Raw genomic sequence first — 27176 nt, 5'->3', positions numbered from 1 at the left:
TTAAAGACATAATGTAAATCTAGTATTTATTAATTACATATTCAAAGCTACCTACACAATGAATCCCTGGGATAGAAATGTCCACACAGCATTGATCTGGAGTCAGATTATGTATTTTAAATTGTACCTTGACTTTCAAATCCACTAGTAGGTGCAATTACCATAACTAACTGAGAATATTACAAATGCAGATATTCCAACACAAAGACTTGTATGATTTTGTTGAGATTGTCAATGGTTGCTTCATCCAAATTTTCTTCATTGTCATCCATGGTATGCCAGACTTCAGGGAAAGGAAATGCTACCAGATGCAAAATTGGAACACCTAATAAGAAAGAACCAACTGTTAATTAAGTGCATATTTAAACTAGAGAATGTCACCTGGCAAGCAGGAGGCTGCATGGGCGCTCTGTACCGTCCACATAAACACAGCTGAAAACTCATCATCTTCTGTGTATGGCTTACATCTTACTCTTGTACTCCAAGGTCTTTCACTCATTAAACAATTGTTAACTCAGTAAATAATTAGAAACCACTGAATATGTACCAGTCTCTATTCTAGAAGTTGAGGTTTCATCAGTAAAAAGGCAAGGCCCTGCTCATATGGAGCTTACATTCTGGTAGAGAAATAAGCAAGTAAACAAATATAAAAAATAATGTTAGAAAGTGATAAACATCGTAAAGGATAAACATGAGGACACAGAGAATGAGAGACAGATAGCAAGAGAGAGGTATTTAAGGTCAGGGAAAGCCTTTGTGAGAGGCTAACACTTAAACTGAGACATGCAACAGAGGAACAGAAGCTGTGCAAAAATCTGGAGAAGAGCATTCCGGGCAGCAATATCAGCAAGTGCAAAGGACCTGGGGTAGGAGTGAGTTTGGCCAGCTTGAGGAACAGCAAAGGAGCCCTGTGTGGCTGGATGGGAGCAATACTGATTGGAGACAGATGTAGCAGGTGATGTTGAAGAAGGAGAAAAGAGTCAGAAAATGGAGGCCCTTGCAGGTCATGGTAAAGATTTTCAGTCTTATTCTACATGATAGCAAGCCATCAGAGCTTTGAAGTAGGAAAGTAACATAAACTGATAAGATAACTCTTCTTCCTATGTAAATACTAGGGAAGCAAGAGCAAACAAACACTGGAAATCAATGGGGAGGATACTGCAAGAGTCCTTGCATTCATTTAAACTTGCACCATTGACATCAAAGATAGCACTTCCTTATTCATCAGAAAACATCAGAGTAACACAGAACGTAAGAATAGTCTGCCTCTATGAAAGTGAAGGCACAGTCAATGGAACATGAGCTTTCACACATACTCTAGGTGTAGGATAAAAAAATAAGAATCCCAAATCCCTTTCATGAGAAAATAGAAGCCATAAGCCAATTGTTGGATGACTTAATTATTCAATTAATTACATTCAGTGGTTTCTCTTCTAGATTATTGCAAAAGCACATAAAATACAATAGGTTAAAATGCACACGCACATGTACACATACATGTACACACACATTACCTTTTCTTAAAAATGGAATATGGTCATCCTGAATCACACCTCTATAACCGTGATTCTGGAAATATTGCCTCTCCAAAGAATGGTCCTTGAGCAAACCTAATCCATGGAGTTCATGTTCTGCAGATGACAATTAAACAGTAGATGAGTATCTAGTTTTTATCTGATCAATACACAGAATGCATAAGGAGTTTCAAATCTTAGCACATGTGGCCATTGTTTTTAAAAAATGCATCAGTGAGCACATGACAATCAACATCTGAGCTGAACATGGGTGTGTACATTTTTTAGTAGTTCTGGAGTGTGAACGGTCACATGTGGCTGTATCTTTACAAGTGAGAACATCCTTAGAAGTAGAAACTCAGTAGAACAATGGTGAGATAAAAAATGAGAAAACCAGAAAAAAATTGGAGAAGAAAACACAGATGTAGATATTTATAGATCCAAGATCCTGTATGAAGAATACTATAAGGAAAAGGCTTTCCTGCTACTTGCTGGGAGAGAAGAACATTAGGAATGCCTTTCAGTGCCTTGGTTTCTGAACTGTCTCATAGAAGCGAAGCATTTGGGGTAATCCAACAACAGCTCACCCTCACCTCTGCAGGAATCCCAATGCAGCCCAAGTACAGCAGCATGAGGAACATACTGGATGCTGATGGGGGACACCACCATGAGCCTGCCCTCTTGAGCCCCTACTACATCTCATCATCCTGAGCGTGGCCACACGGAGTACTGGCCTCCCTCTCCAGCGTGGTGTCCAGTGGCCTTGACCCTGCTCCTTTTGTGCCTGGTGCTGCTGATAGGCCTGGCAGTACCGGGGTTTGTGTTTTTTTCAGTTCTACCAACTCTCCAATACTCAGATAGCTTTTCTAAAATGGAAGAAAGATTAGGGAATCTCTCTCAACAGCTGCAATCTCTCCAAGCTCAGAAGGGGAAGCTTGTAGAAACTCTGCAGCATGTGGCTGAAAAATTCTGTCATGAGCTTTGTAACAAAACTGGAAAATGGAAATGGTAAGGGGACAAATGCCACCAACCCTAAGAAGAGAACAAGAGCTGGCAGGACTGTGACTCTTTCTGTATTGCTGAGAGCTCAACCATGCTGAAGATAAACACACAAAAAGTGGGCTGCCCTTTGCCATGCCTCACAGCTACTCCGAGTTTTACTGCTCTCACCGGATAGGGCTGTCCTGCAACGGCAGTGACAAGGCCTGGCTGTGGACCAAGGGCTGGTCAGGATGGAACACCTGAAGCTTCTGAACTGTTTAAGATTATAACAGATATCACCTCCGTAAGAGACAGGGATTGTGTGACTATCCTCAGTGGAAAGGTTTTCTCAAAAAACTGCTGAGTTGAGGTGGCGGGCAGTTTATGAAAAAAATGGTGGCCACGGTCAAGCCAGAGAGACCCGTTAGCTTCTCTGAACTGCTACATGGAGGTGACTGACTCTGCAGCTGCAAATGCACCTTCGCATTCCCTTCAGACACACTGAAGATCAGAACAAAAGTCAGACTCTTTCTGTGCTCTTGGTTTCACACTATTCTCTTTCACATGATCCACGTCTGTACAACGACTCAGCAAAAGTTAGAGCCAAGCAAGGTCAACACAAAGGATATCTGAGACAGAGAAATGGGAAAAAATCAGAAAAGGCCATCCTTCTGACTGCCACAAGAAGGATTTTCATGTTTCCTGCACAAGATCACCAGCGCTTCTGAGCTTGGGAGTTCATGAACATATTTACCGGCATGAACAAGTCCCGATTATGTATCATCGGCTGGTCCCAGAAACCATAAATTATTCACCTCCTTGGTTTTGAGATGACTTCCTAGTGTTCTTCTGTTTCAGCATCTAATATTATTTCCCCTTTTCCATGTCTTCCTTAGTATTTAGAGGAGTGAGAAACTTAAATGGAGGAAATAAATGTATGTAACATCCTTTGTACCAACCATCCATTAGCCCGTGAGAAATTATCAATCATTTCTTAGACTGTGCTACCAAATTCACAACGAATTCATTTTGTTTGCTGAAGTTCTTTTTTTTTTTTCCTTTTTCGATTTCTCAGTAAAGCCTCCGTCTACTATGTCTATGGCTTGCTTCTCACCAGGCTCATTCTCTTTATTAAAACCTTAACTTCTTACAAACATATCTCCCCATGCCTACTTAAGGTCCCAATGATTGTCTCCTTCCTCTAGGAATTTCTTCTATGATGGAAGTATTCTCAACTCAGTTCCATGTCAGAATGACTATCCCTGATGCTCCCTTCAGAGAGACGGAAAATGAGAACAAAAGTCAGTCTGTTTATGTGCATATGCAATAGTTTGGTTTTAGTTCATATTTTCTTCCATTGGATCCATGTTTATACCTTTCAGGTACTAAAGATTTAGTAATAGTAAAGGTAAATAACATGAAAAAAAAGAATACCTTAAAAGGAGATAGGGATAAAGTGTACTGAATGGCCACTCCATGGAAAAGGGTTACCTGCTGTGACCTGCATTAGTGGTTCTCAAAGTGCAGTCTCTGACCAGGGCTATCAGCATCATCTGGCAGCTTGTTAAAAATGTAGATTACCTGGTCCCACTTCATACTCACTGATTCGGGAACTCTGGGGGTGGAGTCTGGCAGTTTGTGTTGTAAAAAGCCCTCCAGGTGAAGCACACTATAGTTTGAGAACCATTGGCCCGCATTCCATCACTCATCATCTTGTATCATGGAACCCATGTATTAGGTTACATGCTTCCTTACAGCATAAGTTCTACATTCCAAGATGATAAGAGGTCACAAGAAGGATATAAGACAACTGAATAAAACTCATCAGGATAGCTGGGGACTTTTTAAGTGCTAAATTTAAAGTGTAAAACTAGACCAAGTGGTAAGCATGAATATGTGATATGTTAGGAACATGGAGAACGCCCTTACCTCCCCCAAGACACACTGTGTTTATTGGCACTTAGAATTCTTTCACCTTAGGATATAACTTTTCTTTACACAATCAGATATGGCTTGAAGTGTAAGTGCCAGGAGGAGGGGCAGCACAACGGGTTAAAAATACATGAAGGTGCAAGGTACTGATATAAATTCATTCTGGGAGACAAAATAAGTGCACAAAATCCTTAAATGAAGGCCAAACTCATTTTTTTTGAGGCTACCATTAAAGTAAGGAAAATATGCTATAAGAAAGAGATCCAAAAATCTTACCATAATAGCAATTCTTTCCAACTAGAAACTGAAATTTGCCAAAGGCAAGTATCTGAGGTTCAGGTCAAAGTTTCTCCTGTAGTATTCCAGATCTGCTTATTGTCAAACTCTGAACTCATGGCAAAAGTATGAGTTGAGATGGCAGTACTTTTCTCACTGCTTACAACTAAAACAACACAATACTGCTCCAAGAATTTGTGTGGCTACAAAGGAATTTCTAGCCTGAAGTTCTTGCCTCCAAAGCAGACCTCCTGGCCTAGGTTTTATAAACAAAAGCCTATCTCATTTTCATCTCTCCCTGATGTCAACTGCTTTTTTTTTTTTTGCTGTGTGGGTAGATAGGGGAGGGATATTTGTGTTTGGGGGAGGGGAAGAGTGGAGATATGAGGGAAAGAAGTTACTCTCCTTTTCCTTCTCTAAGCCCTGAGCCTTGCTCTTGAGCCACAGAAATCTCTGTTTCTTTGCCTGGCCTGGCCTGACCTGGCCTCATCTGCTCTCATTGATTTGACGCTACACCTACTCTCTTAAACGACTCTTGAAGGATCTTGGCATTCTCTTGCATCTCGATCTCTTACTCTTTTGCAAAATAGGCAGGGACTGTACTAGATTTACAAGAAAATCATGTCTGGAAGAGGCAGGAAATAGAAGATGACAAAGGGATGAAAAGGAAGGAAAAACTAAATATCTTCTGGTATCACTTTAAAAACATAACATTCCTCATTAGCCAACATGCTTTGCTTAGTAAAGTTTTCCTTAGAAACACATTCCATATACTTCAAACAGGACTCTTGGAAAATATTTTCAAACCATTTCTAAATAGATGCTAATAAAAAATTAGTGCGATTTCCTATCAATATGCAGTTTCATGCAGGAAAATAAAGTGGGCCTACTAAAAGAGATGAATAGGAACAATTAACTAATTCATAAAGCAAGAAAAAATCCAGTAAAGTATGTTATATATTCAAGCCATATACTTAAATCATAAATTTTGAAGTTTAAAATGTAGTGTTTGTCAGGAAGAAGAAACCTGGTTGGCTCGTTAATAACAGTGGTGCTTACCAATTGCTTGAAGTCTGTAAAACCATCTGGCAGAGTTGGGGAAAAGATTAGGAAATGTTGGGTTTGGTGCTCCAATTAAGTCTAATAAGACTAATAAATCCTAAGGGAGAAAAAATATTACTTCATCACTGCCATCAAAACACACTTCATACTCATCGATGGAAAAAACAACACCAATCAGTCAAAACTAATGGCAGTTTAATAATTAAGAATAACCTAGGCAGCTGTACAAATAAACAAAAGGTTGAATAACATGGTAAGCTAACAATTTGGAAAAACTTATTGTATCTTGATTTCTATTAAATGGCAAAGTGTAGATTCTTTGTGCCTGGAATCCCAGAAGAATATCCCTAAGGGTAAGGTATAAAGATCACATTTGGACAAGCATTTCATAGATTTAAAAAGAGTACATTTAACTTGATTCTCAGATGGGAGCCCCAGCCTGCCTGGTCTTCTAGTCCATCAGGGAGAGCCATGGAATCCTTTGTCTACAGTGGCACAACCGCCTCAAGGAGGACGTTTAGTAACTATTTACTGTCTTTTTCTGACCATAAGACACACCTAGGTTTTAGAGGAGGAAAAAAATTTGAAGCCAAAAATGGGGTGAAATATTTAATAACATAAATAACACAATATTTCACCAATGTAAATGTAAACAGAACTCAACAGCAGCAGCAACAACCATTATTCCTCCCAGATTTGGGGGGTGAGGAGTGAGTGCATCTTATAGTCTGAAAAATATGGTATTTCGCAAAGCAGCATATCAGAATATTCCTTGAGTAGGAGCTATAGGACCTTATTTATGTCTTGGGATCCCCATTTCCCTTCTGTCAAACCAGAAGCTCATACTTGCTGATCTCTAAAGTTCCATTCAGGTCATAAGCTCTACATTAAATTAGTGCCCCTTAAAGTGTTTGAGCCATAAAACATCAACAGACTTGGGGACTCCCTGAAGACTAACCTCTGGATTAAGAACTCCTGGTTTGTATAGATGAGGTAATGTGTGGTAAATATCTAGTGTAGATTTGGGCACATGGTAGGTAAATATTTGTAATCTGTGATCTTAAACTCATAGTATCTATTAATTCATGAATGATTAAATATACAGGGGTGGATAAAAGTAGGTTTACAGTTGTTCGTGTGGGAAAAAACATGCAGGTTATGATTGTTACAATAGCTTTATTAACTCAAAAGCATGTCACTCACAACTCTAAACCTACTGTTTCCCATCCCTGTATTCACTAGGAAAACAGGCTTGTTTGAAATCAGAATATATTCACAAGGTTAGATAAGCTATTAAGACTTTGTTTCCAGGGGGAAAACATGGTCTTAACCATCACTATGGATTCTATATTTGGACGGATAAATACCTTTGTTCTTCCTACTGATCAGCCAGGTCTCTCCTCTTCTTCTGAATCCTTTTTAGCCACTTGGGTGCAAGTGACTGAATGAGGTGCTGACCATATTCCCCTGATCCATTACGAGCTGCCCACGCCATAGGATGGAGAGAATGCCAACATGGGATGTGCCAGAGTCATAGAGGACATTTAATGTGGCCATGCGGACTCGGAGGGTAGGACACAGGACTGGGATGAGTGGAAGGGATAGGAATAGGCTTGCAGTTCACAGGGCAAGGATCAGCAATGCACAGAAAAGAATGAGGATTCGAGGGTGGCATGAAGTCCCAAGCTGGAGTTAGTAAGGACCCATGACTGAGTAAAGGTCAAATATGGGAAGAATTCAAGAGCAGGGTGAGGAACTGGAGTTGGGGTGTGGGTCCAAAAATGGAGATGAAAATGGGAACGGGTATTGCGTCCATCACTTGGTAATAAGAGCAAATGCAGCATCAAAATGTCTCCACCCCCATGTCAAAAACACCATGTCGGAACAGACACATCAAAATGTCACATACACACTTGGAGTCAGTACAACGCTCTGAAGCCACTGAGGAAATTCCTCACTCCCATCCTCATACCACGTCCCACTCCAGCTTCATCTGGACCCTCCAGGCTCTAGCAAGGCCTCAGAGAAGGGACACTCTCCACCCCCACACAGCCCGGGGGAATGTGCCCCATTGCACCAAACTGAATCTGGCGTCTCCTTAATTAGATGTTTCATATTCTTGTAATTAAACCTTTTTACATTTTTGAAAAAATAATTTAAATTTTAAACTTTCCATTGATTTTTATATCAATAAAATGGTTTAATTAAAAAAGCAAAATAATATTGTAATACTATTTAATTTAGAAAAGATTTAATAATATTTTAATTAAGCTCAAATGTAAGTAACTGCTAACCCAGAATCATTCTTTTTAGCTCTGGGATTCCTCAAAAACCCAGCGCCTGCCAAGGAATGTTCTATTATAAACACTCTGCTCCAAGGATGCTGTGGTACTTTTAGGTCTTTAATTGGCTTTAGTTTTGGCTTCCTGTGAGGCAGAGCCTGCAGCCACAGTGCCACAGATACTACCCGGACTAACCATGCCGTGAAGTTGGTTGGTGTCCCTCGCTCCAGGGGGGTGGGGGGTCGATGCCATCTTCGTAGCTAAGTGACGGGACCCATACAGAGAGTCCTGGGGAGACCAGTGAAGGAAAGCCTCTTCCCCGTCGAAGAAAATCAGCTGGAGTGACAGGTCTGGCTTGGAAACATTCTGGTAAAAAGATGGCATAATGGCTGGTTAGAAAAATAGCACACTTTCCTATGAGTGAAGAAAAGGAAAATAACAAAGTGAGTAAAACTACGCCAAAATCTATTTTGCACCACTTCCTCTCCAAAAATCATCACACCTCTCATAGGCTACCCCTATATAAATCTCACCTTTACCCACTTCCCCTAAAAATAGAAGTCATAGATTTTTTTCTAACTCTTCAGAGAATTTTAAAAGGCCACACCACCTCCAGAGATCCTCAGAGTTTGGCTGAAGCCATCATACCCGCATGGCAGCTGGACTTCTTCTGCCTAATTCCCTTTCTCTCCCCTTGCCACAGATGTTGAGCCCAGGCCCCTCCCTACGAAATGACCTAAATGCTAAATTCAATGTCAGACTGTGCATCCCAAGAAACCCAACCTGAATAACTGGGTATCATTTTTGCTTCTCCCCTGATTTGTCTGCAATCTTTCTAGTGAGTCTAGGTTCGAGGATCTGCCTAGGAATGCAACAGAGACACAAAGAGTAATACTTGCAGCCTCGCCCCTTGAAGAAACCTACACTTCAGTTGGGGGTAGGAAAGATAAAAGAAATACATGAGCATGGCCAAGGGTCACAAACGTAAAATGAAACTCATCTGGGAACTGGATAGAATAAGAGATTGAATCCTTGGGGTGTCGAAGAAGACTTCATGCACGAGTATTTCAGGAGAATTTAGGAGTGTGAGCAGGGTTCTGATGACTTTTCACTTTCTGACAACTCCCACCTTTCAGATTAGTCCTGCCGGTAACCTGATCTCCACAATCCATCAGCCCCACTGGAATCCCTAATCCATGGAATCGTTCATTTTTTTCAGAGTCCTTCACCCCCACGATGTCCTTACTTCATATTCTGCTTAAATTCCAGAGTCAATCATTGTAATCACTCCCTTGAAAGCACACTCACCTCCCAAGCCTTGGTCAAACTCACAGGGCAAAAACATAACCCCAAGTCGAACTCTCTGCCTCTTTTGTGTCTGCACTCATGCAGCTAAACTTGGCTGGAGAAAAACATACAACCATTTGCTCTCTGCGCCTCACTAAAGTATTGAGGGAATGTATTCCCATTGGACCAAACTGACTCTGATGTTTCCTTCACCTGTTAGAGATGTAACTTCTCCTCTTATCTCTCTAAGGATATTAAAAACTGCCCTTCAAGTTATCTTCTGCTCCTTGTACTCTGTTTCCTTTGAGTTCATTTTTCAATTTGCATTATTTGCTTTGCTTGTTTTCTTTTGTGCTGGAGACTGTCCTCAAATGACTGGTCATCCTTTGTGTTCATTCATATGAAAGAATAAGGTCCTGTAACACTGATTAGGGACACACATGGTTGGCCTCACTTCAGGGCAATCCAGGCCCAGGTGGTACTTTCACAGGGATGGTTTATGTTCTCCAGAGAAGGATCCTCCAGTTTCCCATGTGCTGGGTATAAGCTAGCCACTGCCTTTCCCATGCTGGAGGTGGGGAAAAGGCTAGGGACCCCCCCCCTGTTCACCTAATCTCCTTGATTTCCATGAGGTACTTCACCACTGCCCTCCTCTTTAGCTGGTGTCCCCACACATCCAGAACCTCCCTGGTTCAATTTCTCCAGAAAAAAAAACATTTTCTCCTCTCCCACAAGAACACAGGTGGGGTACGCATCTATTTGCCAGGTGTGGGGTGGAAACCTGCCTATCTAAGTGCTCCTTATATTTATGTACACTCTCCTTCCCAGCCCCCTGCTTCTCTTCTGCCTTCCTCACTATCTGTGTGGTATGATTTGTGAAGGTCTTCCAGTCTTTCTTCAAGACAATACAATAAATGCCTGATTACCAACTACGTCAACGTAGTTGGTGAATTATCTGCAGTCTTTCCCCATCCAACACCATCTCAGCTAACACCACCGTAAACTCAGTGGCTTAAAACAACAATCATGTGTCCTCCGGGGTCCATGGGGCAGCTGGGGGACAGCTGATCGAGGCTGGTTTGGGCTGGAGGAGCTCTGCTTCACTCTGCAGTCATCCCGGTTGGCTCTGCTCACATGACTCTTCTCCTCCTTGGGGACTGGCAGGGCATGCCCTTCTCCTGGTGGTGGCAAGAGCAAGAGGGAGCAAGCCCAACTGTACAAGTAGATTTCTGGCCTCTGCTTTGTCACATGGACGAGCATCCCATTGGCCAAGACATGTCAAATAACCAAGCCCAGAGTCGAGGAACGATAAAGTACAATCTGCTACAGGTGGAGAGCACAGCAAAGTAATAAGGCAAAAAATGTTAATATAACCTTATTACTGGAGCAGGGAGAGCTGCAAAGAGCAGGAACAATAACCCAGCCTACTCTCCGGTCCTCTCCAGGTCACATTCCACCACCACCTACCTCATCCATGACAGCTGAAGAACTTAAAATAACTTCTTCATACTGATTAAGTTAAACTGAAAGAAAAAATCTGTTACTCTCAATGTTTGTATCCAAAACTAGCCCTTTAAAAAAAATTGTCTACATCGCTGTTTACCTCTATTTGCAAGAATAAGAGAACTCATGTTGTGTTTTTAATGGGAAATGCTACCCAACAACTCACTCAGCCCTTTCTACCAAAAGCAAGTATGAACTACAAGGAAAGGCAAAAGAGCTCCCCCAGAGAAAACACGGCCACGTCACAGCCTGTGCCTCTAAGTCAGACTTCATCTCATGTCCTTACACTAGAATGGAAATATGAAAAAATGAAACTTATATCAGCTTCTGAACTCCCTCACTCAATTGCTGGGAAAGAAAAGCAGCTAGAGTTAGGGGGTGGAAGGACTGAGCAAAAAAAAAAAGAAAAAGGACTCATAGACACGGACAACAGGGTGGTGAAAGCTGGGGGCAGAAGGTTACAAAGAAGCTAAATGGCAATGGGAGAAATATAATAAAAATTGTATTTAAAAAAAAGAATTCATACAAAGAAAAAAAGCAGGGTGGAGCAGGGGACAAAAACATCACAGAAGGTTCAGAAAACAAAATGAAAAAACAGTGAAAAGGATACCGACAGCTTATAAACAATTCTTGCTTTCTTCAAGTTCAGCATATCCAGCAAAAATAGCACCAAATATCTCTATTCCTTCCATTACAAGATAAACCTTTTACTTCTTTATCCCCATTGTACCAAAGGCTGGCCCCTTCATAAAGCTCTGAGGGGAAAAAAGGCATTCGTTGCCTGTGAACAAAGTTTTTTGTTTTTGCTTTGTTGTGTTTACTTGGTTATGAGTGATATCTGAACAAAATGTCTTCATCTAGTTCAGCACTTTTTTCCACTATACCCTCAATAACACAGAGACTGAAATAACATCTGAGAGTCCCTGAAGTATTCTGAGCTGAGAACACAACAAAAGCTCTGCTATGCTGCATAAAATTGAGCCGAGATTCACAGATAATAACAATAATGCATTTTTGCTTCATGCTTTTCCTCTTTACATGTCTGAATTACTCACTCTGGGGAGCCACCACCTCTCAGATCAGAAGGTTCTGATGTTCGGGGCTCCATAACAAGAAGAAATAAACAGAGTGCTCACACAGATCCCTGTATCAACCTTCCGCCGTCTCCATTTTTCACAATGAAATTTGCACTTAACTTAATGTGCATTCAAAACTAATGAATTCAGGTGTCAATTAACGAATTTACTGTCATATACCTTAGGCTAATGATGTAATCTGCCAATTAATATTCACTCAAACTCACACAATTTTGCAAACAATTAATACAAAATGCACTGAAAATCTACATTTCAAAATGGCCTTCTCACCCTCCCAAGCACTCTAAAATTCACTCTGAGTTACTCTAATGTGTTTTATCCCACGAATCTACAAGATACCTTCAAGGAAAGGAGTTGTTTGTCCAAGGCACGAGCAAGTTCCAACATCATCGCACACGGCACGGCTGAGTCAGTGGCTCCCACGAACACCCTGTTGTCCCAATGAGGAAAAAACTTGGAGTCGTAGTGACAGGCGAGGACCAAGTGTCGTTTAGCAGTGGGATTGAGGGTGCTGATGATATTTGAGAAAGACCGGTACCCATAGGGTGTCTGACCCAAGAAAGTGTCTACTTCCAAGACCCAGTCAGCTTGAAGTCTCTGAATTCTCTGCATGATGTGCTGATCAAAACAAAAAACAAAACTTCAGATTGAGACAGGTTTTGTTTGTTCAATATAGTTTAAAATTTTTATGGACTACCTTTCAAATGAATGCAATACATGCCTTTTTAAATTAATAGCAAGGATGTGTAAAGTAAAAGGTAATCCTCACTCTTTCCCCCAATATTCCCCCTGCCCATTGTTAATATTATTAATGTTAAGAGTCTGATGTCTATCTCCCCTTTGTTTATATAAATATATATTAACACACAAACACATATATTTGACAGAGGGGTGCATTTTTTATAGGAATTGAATCCTATTTGTCTCACTTAACAATCTAACGTGAACCTTTCTACATGTCAGGAGACAGAGATCCAGCTCAGTGTGTCTACAGTACGCTTTCGATTTTTCTAGGAGGCTAAGAGGGCATGTTTGAGAAATCAGACATACAGGGACCTACTGATGTCAACTTCTACGCTACACTTTTTGAAGACAAGCACTGAACGTGGTAGCTCTTCAGGTCCCCAGTATGGAGCATGTGCCCCAAGTCCACCAAATATAATGAACACCAACAAAAGACACTGATGCTCCCCTGCTAGGGATAATATAAAGAGTCCCACAACAAGGGGATGGTTGGGGGATATGTGAGGTCCTGCCAATGCCAAGAATCACTAGGCAACTCTGAACCACAGTAACTGTCAAGCAGTTTCCCTTCTGCACTCAAGGAGGGTCCAGACCTATTGCACATGCTGATAAAAATTTTTAAAAATCAATTTTCTCATCTCACTTGGTTATTTTAGGAGGCCTTATACACAACATAGCAAATGATGAGCTAAAGTAGCAGAGGGAAAAGAAACTTCATCCTAGGGACTGGAAGGGTCTTCTTCAAGAATCTCGAATTCATGCTGTGAGAACTGACGGGTGAGTTCCTTGCTGCTCCATCTGCCCTTTCCTGCCTTTATTTCCCCTTTACCTCATTTTTCTCACTGGGTTCCATTTACTTTACTTTATCGTGAAATATTTACATCTTTGTAGGTTGCCTTAAAGGTTTTTTCTTTAGTCAACTAACAAACTAACCATCCACATAACCAGCAATCTGTTCCACAATTAACATCGGTGAGGATGGACCTTGAGATGATAAACAAATAACATAAGTGGAAAAGAATGGGAGATGTTTTTTTCTCCCAAGGAAATACAAAATATCCCAGCCTTGCCAAGCCTTGTGTGGCCTCCTGCCCTAATGTGACATGACACGTAGGCAAGGGCCTTGGAAAAACCGTGGCAGGAAGCCTCCAGGAAGAGAAGAACTAAACCAGGGGGGGACAGCGACTCCACAGTCAGTCCTGCAAAAGCCAAATAAACACGCAATTCTCCAGCTACCCACGTTCTGCTTTCTGCAGGGAGGCGGACTGCGGCCTAAGTAGCACACATACACAGTACCTTACCTTTTTCTCTTGAAAAGAGAAGTTGTCTTTTGAAAAGAGAAGGTTGACAAGTTGTCTTTTCATGTAACAGAAGGAAAGGCTTGGAATCTTTTTGAAACCATCATTTCCATCTCATTTATTCTGTTATTCTCCACAATTCTTAGGATTGGGCATTGCTCACAGTTGACCATCAGTAAATATGGGTCGACTGAATTAACAAATTATTTTTTCATTCTTTAAAAATATTTCTATCCTTAATTATAAATTATTCTCAGTGAGAATATATAAAATTATATGGCATAGAACATTAGTAGTCTGGATAGAGATAAAGCACTGTGCATCTAAGACAAGCTTTACACAGAATATGAAAATAAGTTATCTCTAGACTTGAGGAAAAAAATTTTTCCATAAAAGGGGTCATCTAAAAAAAAAAGGCATGTATTCCAAAACATCTGGTATCCAGATGATGAACTGCTCCATAAAATATCTTCAGGAACAATAGCAGACTTCATGCTTACAAAAGGAATTGGGATTTAAAAATATATATGTTAGCTTTGCTCTGCTGAAGTCTTGCACACAAACTCCTTTCTCAACTACTAAACCAGTCATGATAATTTCTGATGTCTACATTGACAGTAAAATCCTCAAAAGCATCGGCAAATGCCCCAGAAAGAATTTGCCCTAAAATAATCTTTTTTATTCAGTATAAATATTTTTTATTTGTCTTAGCAACTAATTTCTTTATAAACAATCAAACTGGCTGCATAATCTAGTTACATCACAAATATCCCTCATTGTTTTGCTTTTGGCTTTCAGACTTAATCTGCAAGCTCACACTACAATTCTGTGGAGTAGGCTCCCAAAACTGCTGCTCTTCTCACTAGAATGCCCCTCGGTGGGGGGTGCTTGGCAGTGTTGGGGGTGGGAGGGGCGTTGAGTCTAAAGCTGCTGTGCTTCCCTCACTTCGGGGAGCAAAAGCCTGGGCCCACCAGCCATACTCAAATGCAATTTAGAATGCAGGCTCTATTGTGGATTATTATACACCTATTTTTCAAATGGGGAAGAGAGAAGGAAAAAGGGATGAATGGATGGATACGGGGGGAAATAAAGACATAGACAGAGACTGAGTAGAGAGAGAAAGAAAAGGATACAAAGAGAGGTGGAGACCAGGAGAGAGAGACAAAGAGATGGGGTTGGAGAGGTGGGGAAGAGAAAAAAGATAAAGGCAAATATGACTCCAGGGTTGGGGGAGGTGGGGAGAATTTTGGTTAACATTAGTGAACGATCCTGGTTCTAATTTATCAACTTAAATCCTCGTGTCCAGGTTCTGAGAAACAATGCCATTAGTAGACTAGGTCTTTTAGGAGGAAGCAGATTCTGCTGTATTTGCATTAAACTTGCAGACAGACCCTTGTCAGGATGCTGAATCCTGCCACCGGGGACTTCACACACCTCTTCCTCCCTGGGTGCATCACTTACTAGTCTCTGTGTCCCAGCTGAGGGCTCTCTCCAAAGGGCCCTTCACTGGGCCACACGTGCCTTTTACAAAAGAAGCCCATACCTGTCAGCTTCTCTGATGCACTCAGCATTTATCAGGGACTTTCACCCTGAAATTTCTAGTTTGCCTCTTTTAGACAGTTTCTGGTTTGCTCTTTCGTGAGACTTTATCATCCTGATTTTTTAATTTATATTTTTCCTATCTCAGCTAGAAATCACTAAAATAATTAACCCCTGATTTAATGGCTTCAAATTATTTACTTTACCAATAAATTATCTCCTCAAATACAAATATTCTAAAAATCCAACAGGCACCTTCTGGTTCATTGGTCAGAGATAATAAAAATGCAAACTAAGGGATCTTGTTCATATATCCCTCTCTGAAAGGGAATCTCCACAGCAATGAACATCACTGAGAACTACCAAAAGTAATTCACTAATTTTATATCAAGTCCACATTTTTTTTAGATTTGAGAGTCCTGCCTAGTTACAATGCTGAAACTCTGTAAATTATAAAAAATCTAGCTTAGGGCTCACACAGGCCTTAGAGGAAAAAAATAAAATTTCCACCATTCTTGTTTAAAATTAGCTCTGAGTAAAGGGTACTAATTCAAATAAAGATCATTAGTCTAGTTCCCTCGTAATAACTCATGGGCCATGCACCTGATCATCAAAAGTGGAAACCCTTTATCTTTCACAGCTTAGCAGGCAGCTGTCTGAAAACTCGTGGCGCAGCCCTGGCGGGCATGGCTCAGTTGGTTGTGCGTCATCCCGCAAAGTGAAAGGTCACCTGTTCTATTCTGGTCAGGGCGTGCCTGGGCAGCAGACATGGTCCTTGTCAGGGCATGTGGGAAGGGCAACCGACCCATGTTTCTCTCCCTCTCAACCTCTTCCCTTCTCCTCTAAGAATAAATAGAATCTTAAAAAAAAAAAACCTCATGGTGATTTTCTTCTCAAAAACTTATAATATCGAACCACTTAAGTGAGATTTCTAACACAACCACCCTGTTAGGCTCAACACATTTTAAAAAATTGTCAGTAAGTTTCTCATTTGTCACCACCTGATATGACATAGAAAATATTACAGTAACACTTTAGAACGGATTTGTATTTTAATCACATAGTATCTGTGCATGTTATTGGTGCTGTATAGTCTGTTAAAGCTAGGTAAAGGTCAACATAGCAATAGTTGTGTTTGTAGTCTTTTTGTAGAGGTCCCAGGTGGGGGACCTCAGCTCTGAGTGTGTATGTGTGTTTCTGGGTATGTACACCCTAAGGAGCAAATGGTATGAGGAAATGAAAAAGGTTGAATTGAGTATAAGAGACCTAGATAATCTCTAATGAGGAACTGAGGATTTTGGAAAGCCCCAATGAGTACCCAGAGCTTCAAAAACAAAAAAATACTCAGGAGATGAGGCCCAGGGAGTACCAGTAAAATGAGTAGTATGTGCCTCGCTCTCCGGAACAGGCACGAGTAGATGCACAGCCAGACACTTGTGAGCACACACCGCCGAGCTGGCTCCCCCGAGCATCCCTTCTCCGGGGTAAGATGGAAAAGTCAAGCAGTCCGATTTGGGTCCACGATCTGGCCTTATCACTGGTAAGGGTATAACCTTGAGCCAATTCGTTTGGGTCTTAATCTGTAACACTCACATGGTAGCATTGTTGTGAGGGCTGAATGAGATCATCCCCACAAAGGACTCCATACTGTGTCTGACCTCAAAACAGTGCTTGGTGAAAGTCCACCATCATCATTATTATTAGTTATTCAGCCTAGAAGGTAGAAACAACTAAGGTGTTCTTCAGGCCTCCACCATCTAATTCCTTAGAGAAGCAGGAACTGTTTGGATGGAAGGCAAGCAGCTAATGGGGTAACAGACAGTGGCTGTCTGGGCTAGGCTTGAGGGGTGGAAGCTGTGTACTGGGTAAAACGGCGGCTGGCCTGACAGCTGTGCTGCTGGCTTTGCAGGGGTCACTCTGTCACAGCCCTGGCCCCTGAAGAGTTAGGCAGGTGGATTACTCTCAGAGGGGATGATGGGCCAGTCTCCGTCACTGCTTCTTAAGCTGCCCCTTGAAATGAGACTAGTTTGGGGAAGAAAAAAAACAGTCATTCAGGGTAGAGAGCACTAAGGAGGCAAAGCAACATTCAAGGTCTAGCCCAGCCTGTGGCTTATTATATTTGTGTGTATAAAATGCCATTTAGATATAGATACAGATATAAGGCATTATATATGTATATATGCATTTTTATGTTTGTGTATATAAATGCCACATATATGTGGCATTTTACATGTACATATTTAATATAAATATATAAATAAAATGTTTGCTTATTTATTTATTTATTGCCATGGGCCAGAGTCAGTGGCTTGAGAAGCACTGCACTGGAAAAAGCAGCTGATCTTCGCCCTCCCTCCAGGGAGGATGCAATTTCCCAAAGGGGAATGAAGGCCTGATAGGACAGCGACCCGCTCTCAGTCCAGAACCATCAAGCAAGAATGTTCTCAGCTGTTAATGTTTGGGTCCAAGGGGTTGGTTGTTATAGAAATGATCACGAGTTGAACACTTAGGATGATGTTGTACCCCACACAGAGATTTCACATGTAAATGGATTTATTAACATGTAACGCTCAACAAAACAGACATTTACTCTCAGTTGTTTGGTTTCCCTGGTTGCTTATTTTGGTGAACGAAAGATTAGAATACAGATCTAAAAATTAAATAACTCTGAACTTTGGATGTGTTATCTCTCACGTGAGAGCAAAGTATTAGAGAGCCCTCAGGTTTGCATGCTGCGTGCTCACCTGACGAACAGCATAGCTCCCAGGGGATCCTGGGTATCGCTCTATCAGCAGGGGTCGTAAGTCATTTTGCCACATTCCAGAAATGCTGGTGCCTCCTGCAACTTGCTTAAGAGATGATGAGTTCAGAACGGCTGGTTGGTGATAATTCTGAGGATTAAACAGCATTATTTAACTGACTATCATTTTATAGTATGTTTAAGACTTACCTTGAGACATTTGCAATTGAACAATATTGGCTTTCAACCTTGAAATGATAGCTCTTGTTATACAAGGCACATTAAACGAGTCAAATTAAAAATTGACCCCTTAGATCTTAAAAGTTAAACTAATTGTTTGGCAGCTTACTTTAAAAACAAAGTTACTATAATGCTTTGAACCTAAAAATTAATATTTAATACTTATTTCCTGTGTAAGCTTTAATAACTTCTGGTACAATTGCTTTGTAAAACTAAGATTTTAAAATATCAGTTATAGATATCCTGTTCTTAAGAAACCTCAATACTTTAAAAACTACAGACAACAAAACAATATATTCTATTAACATCATTGCTTTTAAAAAGACAGTGTGGTGTTACCAAATGAGCACTGTCTTGGAATCAGAGAAGCTGGATTCAAACCTGGTTGCTGCCTTTTACAGGTTGTATGACCCTAGGTAGGTCCCTTAACTTCTCATTACCCTCAAAAACTAATAAGGGAATTTAAGCTACATCTGCACTGTCCAATACAGTAGTGACCAGCCACTTATGACAATGAAGCCCTTGAAATGTAGTGGTCAAATTGAGATGTATTTTAAGTATAATATGCACATTAGATTTCAAAGATTTTAAATGAAAAAGTTGTAAAATGTCTCATTAATGATTTTTATATGATGATATATAGAAATGTTAATTTTTTGATATATTGAGTTATACAAAATATATCAAAATTATTTTCACCTATTGCTTTTTACATTTTAATATGGCTACTAGAAATTTTTAAGTTTCATATATGCTTCTCATTGTTTATTTCTCTTGAATAGCTCTAATCTACATGAGTGTTACAATTCTTTCCAGCCAGAGCTTGATGATTCTGTAACCCAAAAAATAATACACTTTTTATCTTCAGTTAAAATTATTTTAATATTCTGTTAATGTTCACATTTTTAGGTACACTGATATATTAGTTAAGTGAAACTTAAACAGATACATAAACATAACATTCAAATTTGTAATTTGGATATTACTCCGTACTTTTGATACCAGCAGCAACGAATCGTTCATTCATCACAGGCTTGTCAGATACTCAATGACGGAATATTACTCCTCCCCACAGGGAAGTGAATGGGTTGATCAGATGATTTCTTCCCCAAGGGGGATGATGAAGGTAACATAGAACCATTAAGTTCTTGGAGTGCAAAACGGAAATTGGGGCAGACTTGTCTACTATACAGTCTTTGCAGGGACCAGTGTTTATTGAATATGTTGAAGTAATCACATAGGTATCTCATTCCATGTTGAATACTCCATATGTGGCTGGTGAGAAACTCTGGAATTCGAGAATACTCATTGCCTAATTACTTACATTCATCTACACTTGGATATGTCTCAGCGTTACTCTTTGGTATCATCACGCAAAAGGCCTGGGGTGTGGGTTCAGACAAACCCCCTCAACGCAGCCCCCTCACCGCTTACTAGCTGTACCTCTCGTGAGGTTACTTGATCTCACTAAGGCTCAATTTCCTCATCTGTATAATGGAGGTAATAACATCCCCATCTTACATGTAAACTGCCAGAGTAAATATTCAATAAGTTTTGGTTTTATTGCCTTCTATCAAACACAAAAGGGGTGAGAGCTGGAAAAACCATTTAGAGATGATCTAGATCAACCTCCTTAATTTATGTTAGTGGGAACTGAAGTTCGCGGAAACCAGCTGATTTTTCCGCGGTGGTAGGAGAGTTCCTGGTAAGTCCATGGAAAGATCCCAGTTCTGTGGATTCCCAACCCGGTGCTAGTTCAGCCCCGCCTCCCTCCCCCATCTATGCACTTCCCATTTACTCCCAAATGTTGATGCTGTGCCTGAACATCTTAAGGTTTGTGTTTGTTTATTGGTAATACATTTTAAAATACATTTTCTTAATAAATTTGCCCCTGCAGCCTTTAAATTACTTGGTACCTCTACCGCCCAAGTTCATCCATGTTAACTTCTAAACAGCACATTGAGAAGAAAGCTAAAGCTAAAAGGCAAACCACTGCAAATGGAAGAAGGGAAAAGAAGGAAATAGCGTCGAAAAGTCGGAAGACCTACATGGTTAATTATTATTTAACCCAGCCAACAGCCAACGAGAGTTTATCTGGTCTCTCCTGCTGACCCACATGCCCCAGGCAGGGCCACTTAACCCAGCTCACCAGGCTTCAGTCACTCTGGCACCCTCCCAGGCCCCAAAGCAGTGTCACGCTGTCCTCCACTGGGGCCTTCGTATCTGTGGCACCTTTTCCCTTCCTCTTCACCTGGTGGTAGCACAGAGGCCACTTCCTTCAGTTTTTACTTGTCTAATGTCTGATTTCATACAAGGTGTCAGCTCCGTGAGGGCAAACTCTCTTATTTTCCACTCTTTTCCTAGCTCATATAGAGCACTCAATAAATATTGGATGAATTCATCAAATAAGGAAGTGACAGGTGATTATCTTTCTAAAACTATCTTCACTAAGACTGTGTTTACCTACTAAAGTAAAATAGGCTTTTTGCTGTCATAAACATCAAGTTAGTTGAGCGCACAAACGATTATAAAGACAGAAGAGACAGGTGGCTGTCTACCTGTGGCAAATGACCAGGAAATGCTGTAGTTCAATGTCGGTGAGCTTTGTTCTTTTTGAATTTTTGATGGTCAGTGCTTGTGATGATTTAGAGCTGGGTTGGCCCAGGGCAGTCATTGTGATAATCAAGAACCCCTGTTTTGGCCCTGGCTGGTGTAGCTCAGTGGATTGAGCTCAGACCTATGAACCAAAGCATTGCCGGTTTGATTCTCAGTCATGGCACATGCCTGGGTTGTAGGCCAGTTCCCAGTATGGGGTGTGCTAGAGGCAACCACACATTGATGTTTCACTCCCTCTCTCTCTTCCTCCCTTCCCTATCTCTCTAAAATGAATAAATAAAATCTTTTTTTAAAGAACCACTGTTTCAAAACCTGTTTAAACTGTGACTTCTTTTCTAATGATTGATATTTTTGCCATCCTACACTCTACCTGGTCGCTGTGCATGAGGTCATGTCCACAGCAAAAGGAACTCAAGCTCATGTTTTAATGGGCAATTTATGGAGTCTTGAAAGGGCTCTTAAGGGACTTCGGGGGAAAAAAAGGAGAAACAAAACAAATAACTGTCCAGGATCTTTAGATGTAACACAGTTGACAAATATCACCCAAAAACTGTTTAATGGACGAATAAAGGGTAAGTTCTGCAAACAGGTCCATCGATGCTCCTGAATACGGAGTCTTGCATGGATTCTTGAGTCTCCTGGGCTCAACCATTTAATTAATGTACTTCCATAAAAAACCCTCCCCTCTCTTTATTTCACTGGGAGGAAAGATGTCCCTGTGACATCACAGAGAGAAAAGCTGCCCAGTCAGTGAGGGATAGAGAGGGGAGACAACCACAGTTAAAGACTTAAGTCCTTCTATTCATTAAAGTCCTGTATGAAGAAGCCCTTGACTTCTCTAACCTAAATGGCACTCATTCAATTTTTCTGGAGACTCACTCTCTGAACTCAATAAACATAAATATCTACGTGGAGATGAGAGGAAGGAAAAAGAGGAGAAACCTGGGGAGAAAGTGTGGGCTGGGCGTGAGCAAAGTGAATGAGGCAGAAAGAGTGTTTAGCCAATGTTAAGTGCAAAAGCCCAAATTATTCTAGGTTCAGTTCAGTTAAAAGACCTGTGGCCAATTTTCTATTGGTACAGGAATTCTCAGAAGAATGAGTCTCTGTGACAGCTCCTGCCTTGTCTTTTCACCCATGCAGAAAGGACAATAAATCTGCTTCGGGTGATGAAAATCTTTCAGCTAAAAAGTTGTGAACCAGATATCCTGAAGCAGCTCCTCCAGGCTAATCACATGGTGCCCAGCCAAAGGGGGGTTTAATTACATAATTGGTAGAGCTGGCCCAGCTTGCAGAGGGATTTGAGGTTCCAAATCACTGAATTAAAGGGAGATCGTTACAGAAGCTCAGCCAATTCAATTCCAGTTTCCATCCCATATGAGAATCTCCCAACGGCACTCAGGTTAACACCTGTGCCTACCTGTAAATTCATCCCAGCCAGCATTTACCGAACTGCTGGGATGCCACTGACATTACAAATGCAGTGTGGAATAGGGCCCAAATAAGATAACGTTACATCTTCTTTCAATGTGAGCAGGCATCTAACTAAAAGCAAAGCAGTGCAGGCTTCGAACATTGAGACTCAAATTCCAGCCCCCTGACTTAAGAGCTGTGACCAGGGCAAGTTTCCTTATCTCTAAAAGGGATGTCATAGTACTTACTGCAGTAAAAGCTCAAAGTGGGATATTTTATCTTTTTCCTCCACCAACACCCAGCCTACCACTGACCTCCCTGACCCTGCCTGCCTTGAAGGCTCTGTTGCTCTTTCCATAAGAATCATGGTAGGCAGAGGGGAAGATGGATGACTAAGAGCCATGGAAATGGGGAACCCTAAGAACTTTTAGAATACATGTGGTGCTAGAAGCAGAGGAATGTGAAATGCCGGGGAGAGCAGTAACAGCTCGCCAGCGCTGACCTTGAAGGAGGACTCCTAGGTGAGGACAACTCCCCTATATGTGGTTGCTCTGTTCAAAGAATATGTCCCCCCACCCCTAGTATGACCTGAACTGGGAGAGAAAGAGAGAGACAGAGAGAGAGAGAGAGAGAAGAAATTAAAACACCAAAATGGTTAACAGCAATGATCCCTGAATGTGGGATTATGGGTGATAATAGTTTTCTTTTTAGTGTACTTTTCTGTATTTTCCTAGTTTTCTAAAATGAGCACATGTGAACTTTACAATGGGGAGACTTCAAGAGAAGCCATACTTTTCAATGTGTTGGAACTAATAGCTTCCCTTTAAAAATATATGAAGCCCTCAACAGTTTCATACCTAAGAGAAGACCGATTTCATGAGATTCCTTTTAATAGCTGGTTGGCAAGGTTGTACTGAAGGAAGTTGGTAGTAAGATGGGAGACTGGGGAAGGCAGGATTCAAAAGAAGCAATTTGGGAATATGGGCTAACCCCAAGAATAATGAACTTTAAGCTCTATAAAGAATAAGCAAGGGGAGAAATGGGGAGTGAGAGCAGAGAAAATTCCAAAAACAAATGACCTACTTTGGAATTCCATTTAAGGCCCACCCGACCCAAAGAGGGGGAAATAAGCTCTTCTTCTGGCCCTCGATCCTCCCTACAGCCCCACACTCCTTCCCTAGTTGGTCACTGTTCCCGAATCATGGGCCAGGACCCATCTACCCTGCAGAGGAAAGTGGAGGAAGAAAGAAGATGAGGGCTCTTCAATTCACTGGTGTAATCGTGGCCGAGTCTCTTCATCTGTAAATTGGGGATAAATGTACCCTCACAGGGGCACTGTGAGGTCCATAATATTGCTTCTATGGAGAAATTGCTTGCAAGTTTCAAATAATCAAAGTCACAATCTTTGGAACACACCATAAACTAGATTTGAATCGTTTTTACATATTACATGCCACTGGAAGAGACCCACCTTTATTTCACAGCCAAGAAAATGGATTTCAAAATCGATGCTTTACCACGCCTCACCTTTTGGCAGACCAGTGTACCAAGAGCACACCTCACAGGATTAGAATATATATGCCACAGAAGGCGGGAAGGCATGTATTTTAATGGTGACTAATTTGATTTCCAGGCTGCAAACTGTACTGGCCACATGGAGGACTTTATGAAGGCCTACAGAGAAAGGAGGGAGGAGACCAGGAATCAGGAATCACTGCAGTCGATTTGGCCATTTGCTCCTTTGCTTGCACCATCTTCCCAGAAAGCATCCCGTTCCCCCAAACAGCAGTGATTAGGAGCTTCTTAAAATAGATATAACGGAGACTTGTACTTTAAAAGACATTTCCCAAAAGTTAAATTCTCGTGTGTTTAAGCACTTTAAGAATCCAGCACCTTCTGCCACCCACGAGTACAACCTGCCTACAAATGATCCCTTCAGAGCATCTCATTGAAAGTATTCCCATCTTTCTCTCTCTCGGGTCCACTTAGATGGATCTGGAAGACAGGCTTGGAGTGGCTCCACCTTCTGGTTCGCCACGTGCTCTTCCCGTTTCTGAGCAGGAAGGTACTCACAGTGAAGCGAAGGAAAGGATTTGTGCATGTACCTCAATGTTCCTCAATGAACATTACACTTACTGACAAAGTTGTTGTTCTTATAATGAAGTTATTCTTGAGTTGACTTCCTGCGTCCCCACCCAGCTCCCTGTGGCTGATGGTCTCCACGTGGACAAGGCCTAATTAAGCCTGAGGCAGGGAACCAAAGCGGCTGTTCATCTGCACAGGCACGTGATTAGGGAACCGGCCCAGAGAAAGGACCTGTGCCTTCCCCAGTGTGCTCGGTATTTCAAACGTGTGAGTAAATACAGGCATATTGCAAGCATTTAAAAGATCTCTTCAACAACACTTGCAAAGTTTGTATCTCTTTACTTTGCTGCTTTTTTGGTATCTTTAAGAATATACTAGGCCCTGGCTGGTGTAGCTCAGTGGATTGAGTGCAGGCCTGCAAACCAGACAATCGCAGTTCAATTCCCAGTCAGGGCACATACCGGGTTGCAGGCCAGTTCCCAGCAGGGGCCATACGAAGGCAACCATACATTGATGTTTCTCTCCCTCTCCTCTTCCCTTCCCCTCTAAAGATAAATAAATAAAATGTAAAAAAAAAAAAAAGAATATACTATTCTACTTCAATACCATTAACATTTGCACAAACCCCTAGCAATTTCATGATTTTAAAACTGTTACACAAGAAAGGGAAATAATTGTGAGCTACTTACTTCACACATAGGGCACTTGCAAAGCACTTTTATTCTAAGTTCCTTTTATGAAATTTTCACCTGCAACTAAATACACTGCTCTGACAATTGCGTTTAACTCGCTTTTAAGACAAAAAAAAGTGTAAGTAAGGCAGTTCTTCAGTTAAGTTCCTTGATTTGGAGCCCGCTTAAAAATATAGAAAGGAATAACAGTAACACAAGGAAACTTCAACATCCCCGAGGTGTCCTGGGACGCAGCGGTGGGGGAGCGTGGGCACACCCCCAGGTGCGTCCGCACCGAGGCGGATGGGAGTGGGGCGACCCCTGGCCTGGCGGGTCCCAAGCGGGCAGTGGGCTTTGCGCTCTCCTCTCCCAGCCGGCCACCGCAGGCGAGATACACTTCCTGCGCCTGTCAGTACCGGCATCAGACACAGCCAAAGGGAGGCCGGTGACATCACCCAGCTGCCTAGTGGTCTGCGAGGCCAGAGAGGCACCCCAGCGAGGACGCAGACTCTCGACTCCTCTGGGTGCCCGAGAAGGCACGGCTGCGTGGGCCGGGATCACCGCTCAACCCTCCTCCCTCCCTGCCTAGGTGGGGCTCGCCCGGCCCCAGATCCCTGCACCTGGCAAGAGCCGCCCAGGTACAGACGCGCAACGGCGGTTCCTCACCTTCTCCTGGGTCCAGGCTGCCGCGCCTCGACTGATCCCCCGGGTTGCCAGGGGCAGGGTGGCCAGCAGCAGCAGCAGCAGCAGCAGGTGGCGGGTGCTCAGGACACGCGGGGCGCAGCCGCCTGCCATCTCTCCGAGGATGTCTGGGCGCGGGTTCCCTGGGCCGCCGGCGGTCACGAGCCCGAGAACGCGCGTCCTTCTCTTTTCCTCTTCTCCACCCTTGGGTTCCACTACGCCCGCCCCCCCACCCCACCCCCACCGCTCTGGGTCGCCTCCCTACTGCGCTGCGCAGGCTTCAGCGCAGGCTACAGCTCCCCACCCCACCCCCCTCATCCTGGACCTTAGCAACCCCCGGGCTGGGCTGTTCTGGGAGGCACAAGCTTCCGAATCCTAGGGAACTGAGCTGGCTACTTCCTTGTCTTGGAGAGGAAGAGAGGAGGAGACGGAGAAGAGGCATTGTTACCATCTCCAGTGCCATCCCTGGGAATGGAAAGGGGCGCAGGGCTTCATCAAGCCCCTGTGCGGTTATGGAGTGGTTGCCCACAGCTCTTCTTCCCACGGGGAATGGCGTTTACTGAGGCCTCCCTACGAGCACGGTCCGGGGTGCTTTCCCCCTGCCCCCTGATTTAATGTTCTCAATCGTGTGTGGTACACAGCAACTCCGTTTTAGAGATGTGGAAACTGAGGCTCCCCGCTCCTCCATGCAAAGCCGGAACCAGAACAAGTTCTGTTTAAGGGTTCTGGTTCTGGTTCTGGCTTTGCATAGAGGAGGGGGAAGCCTCAATACCTTTTCTCTTTTTTCTCACCAATAGTTACCTTGCCTTCTAAAAAGATGACCGTCATACTCCCCAACTGAGAGGTGTGGTTGAAGTAATTACCTGAAATAAGATCTACCACGTCCACAGCGACCCTTTAAGCAGTCATCCTCTCTAATGCAGGCCCCAGTAAGGAAAAGCTAGATACAACTGAATTGACTTTGTCACATCAAAGATCACTGTTATCAAGATAATCCTGGTGGAGGGAAAAAAAACAATATCTCAATTCGGTTTGTAGGTTTCTGATCTAAGTGGTCAGGACAATTATTTCCCCATTCTCTTTTCCTTCCACTGTGAGAATCAGGGCGTGGCCTATGCTGAGTCACGTCCTAGTAATGTATCCATCCCAGGAAAATCAGAGCAGGACACTGAAACCGACCTGTTCCCAGACAGCGGATGTCTGGAGGTAACGGAGTCA

The 27176-nt window shown here is 42.3% G+C and overlaps 1 protein-coding gene across 1 annotated transcript; it reads right to left on the bottom strand.

Moving 5' to 3' along the window:
- On the bottom strand, positions 1 to 26072 carry QPCT (glutaminyl-peptide cyclotransferase). Its single transcript, XM_037165417.2, has 7 exons — positions 25944 to 26072; positions 18260 to 18406; positions 12274 to 12552; positions 8243 to 8413; positions 5763 to 5862; positions 1515 to 1631; positions 1 to 325 (listed from the first exon to the last, which is right to left on the bottom strand). The coding sequence occupies exons 1-7, from the start codon at positions 26070 to 26072 to the stop codon at positions 180 to 182; spliced, it is 1089 nt and encodes a 362-aa protein (XP_037021312.2). The 3' UTR covers positions 1 to 179.
- Positions 26073 to 27176: the final 1104 nt, after the last annotated feature.

Source organism: Artibeus jamaicensis, unplaced genomic scaffold (assembly GCF_021234435.1).
Source record: "Artibeus jamaicensis isolate MK-2021 breed Jamaican fruit bat unplaced genomic scaffold, CSHL_Jam_final contig_465, whole genome shotgun sequence".
Taxonomy (NCBI): Eukaryota; Metazoa; Chordata; class Mammalia; order Chiroptera; family Phyllostomidae; genus Artibeus; species Artibeus jamaicensis.
This window is presented reverse-complemented; position numbering and strand designations above follow the sequence as displayed.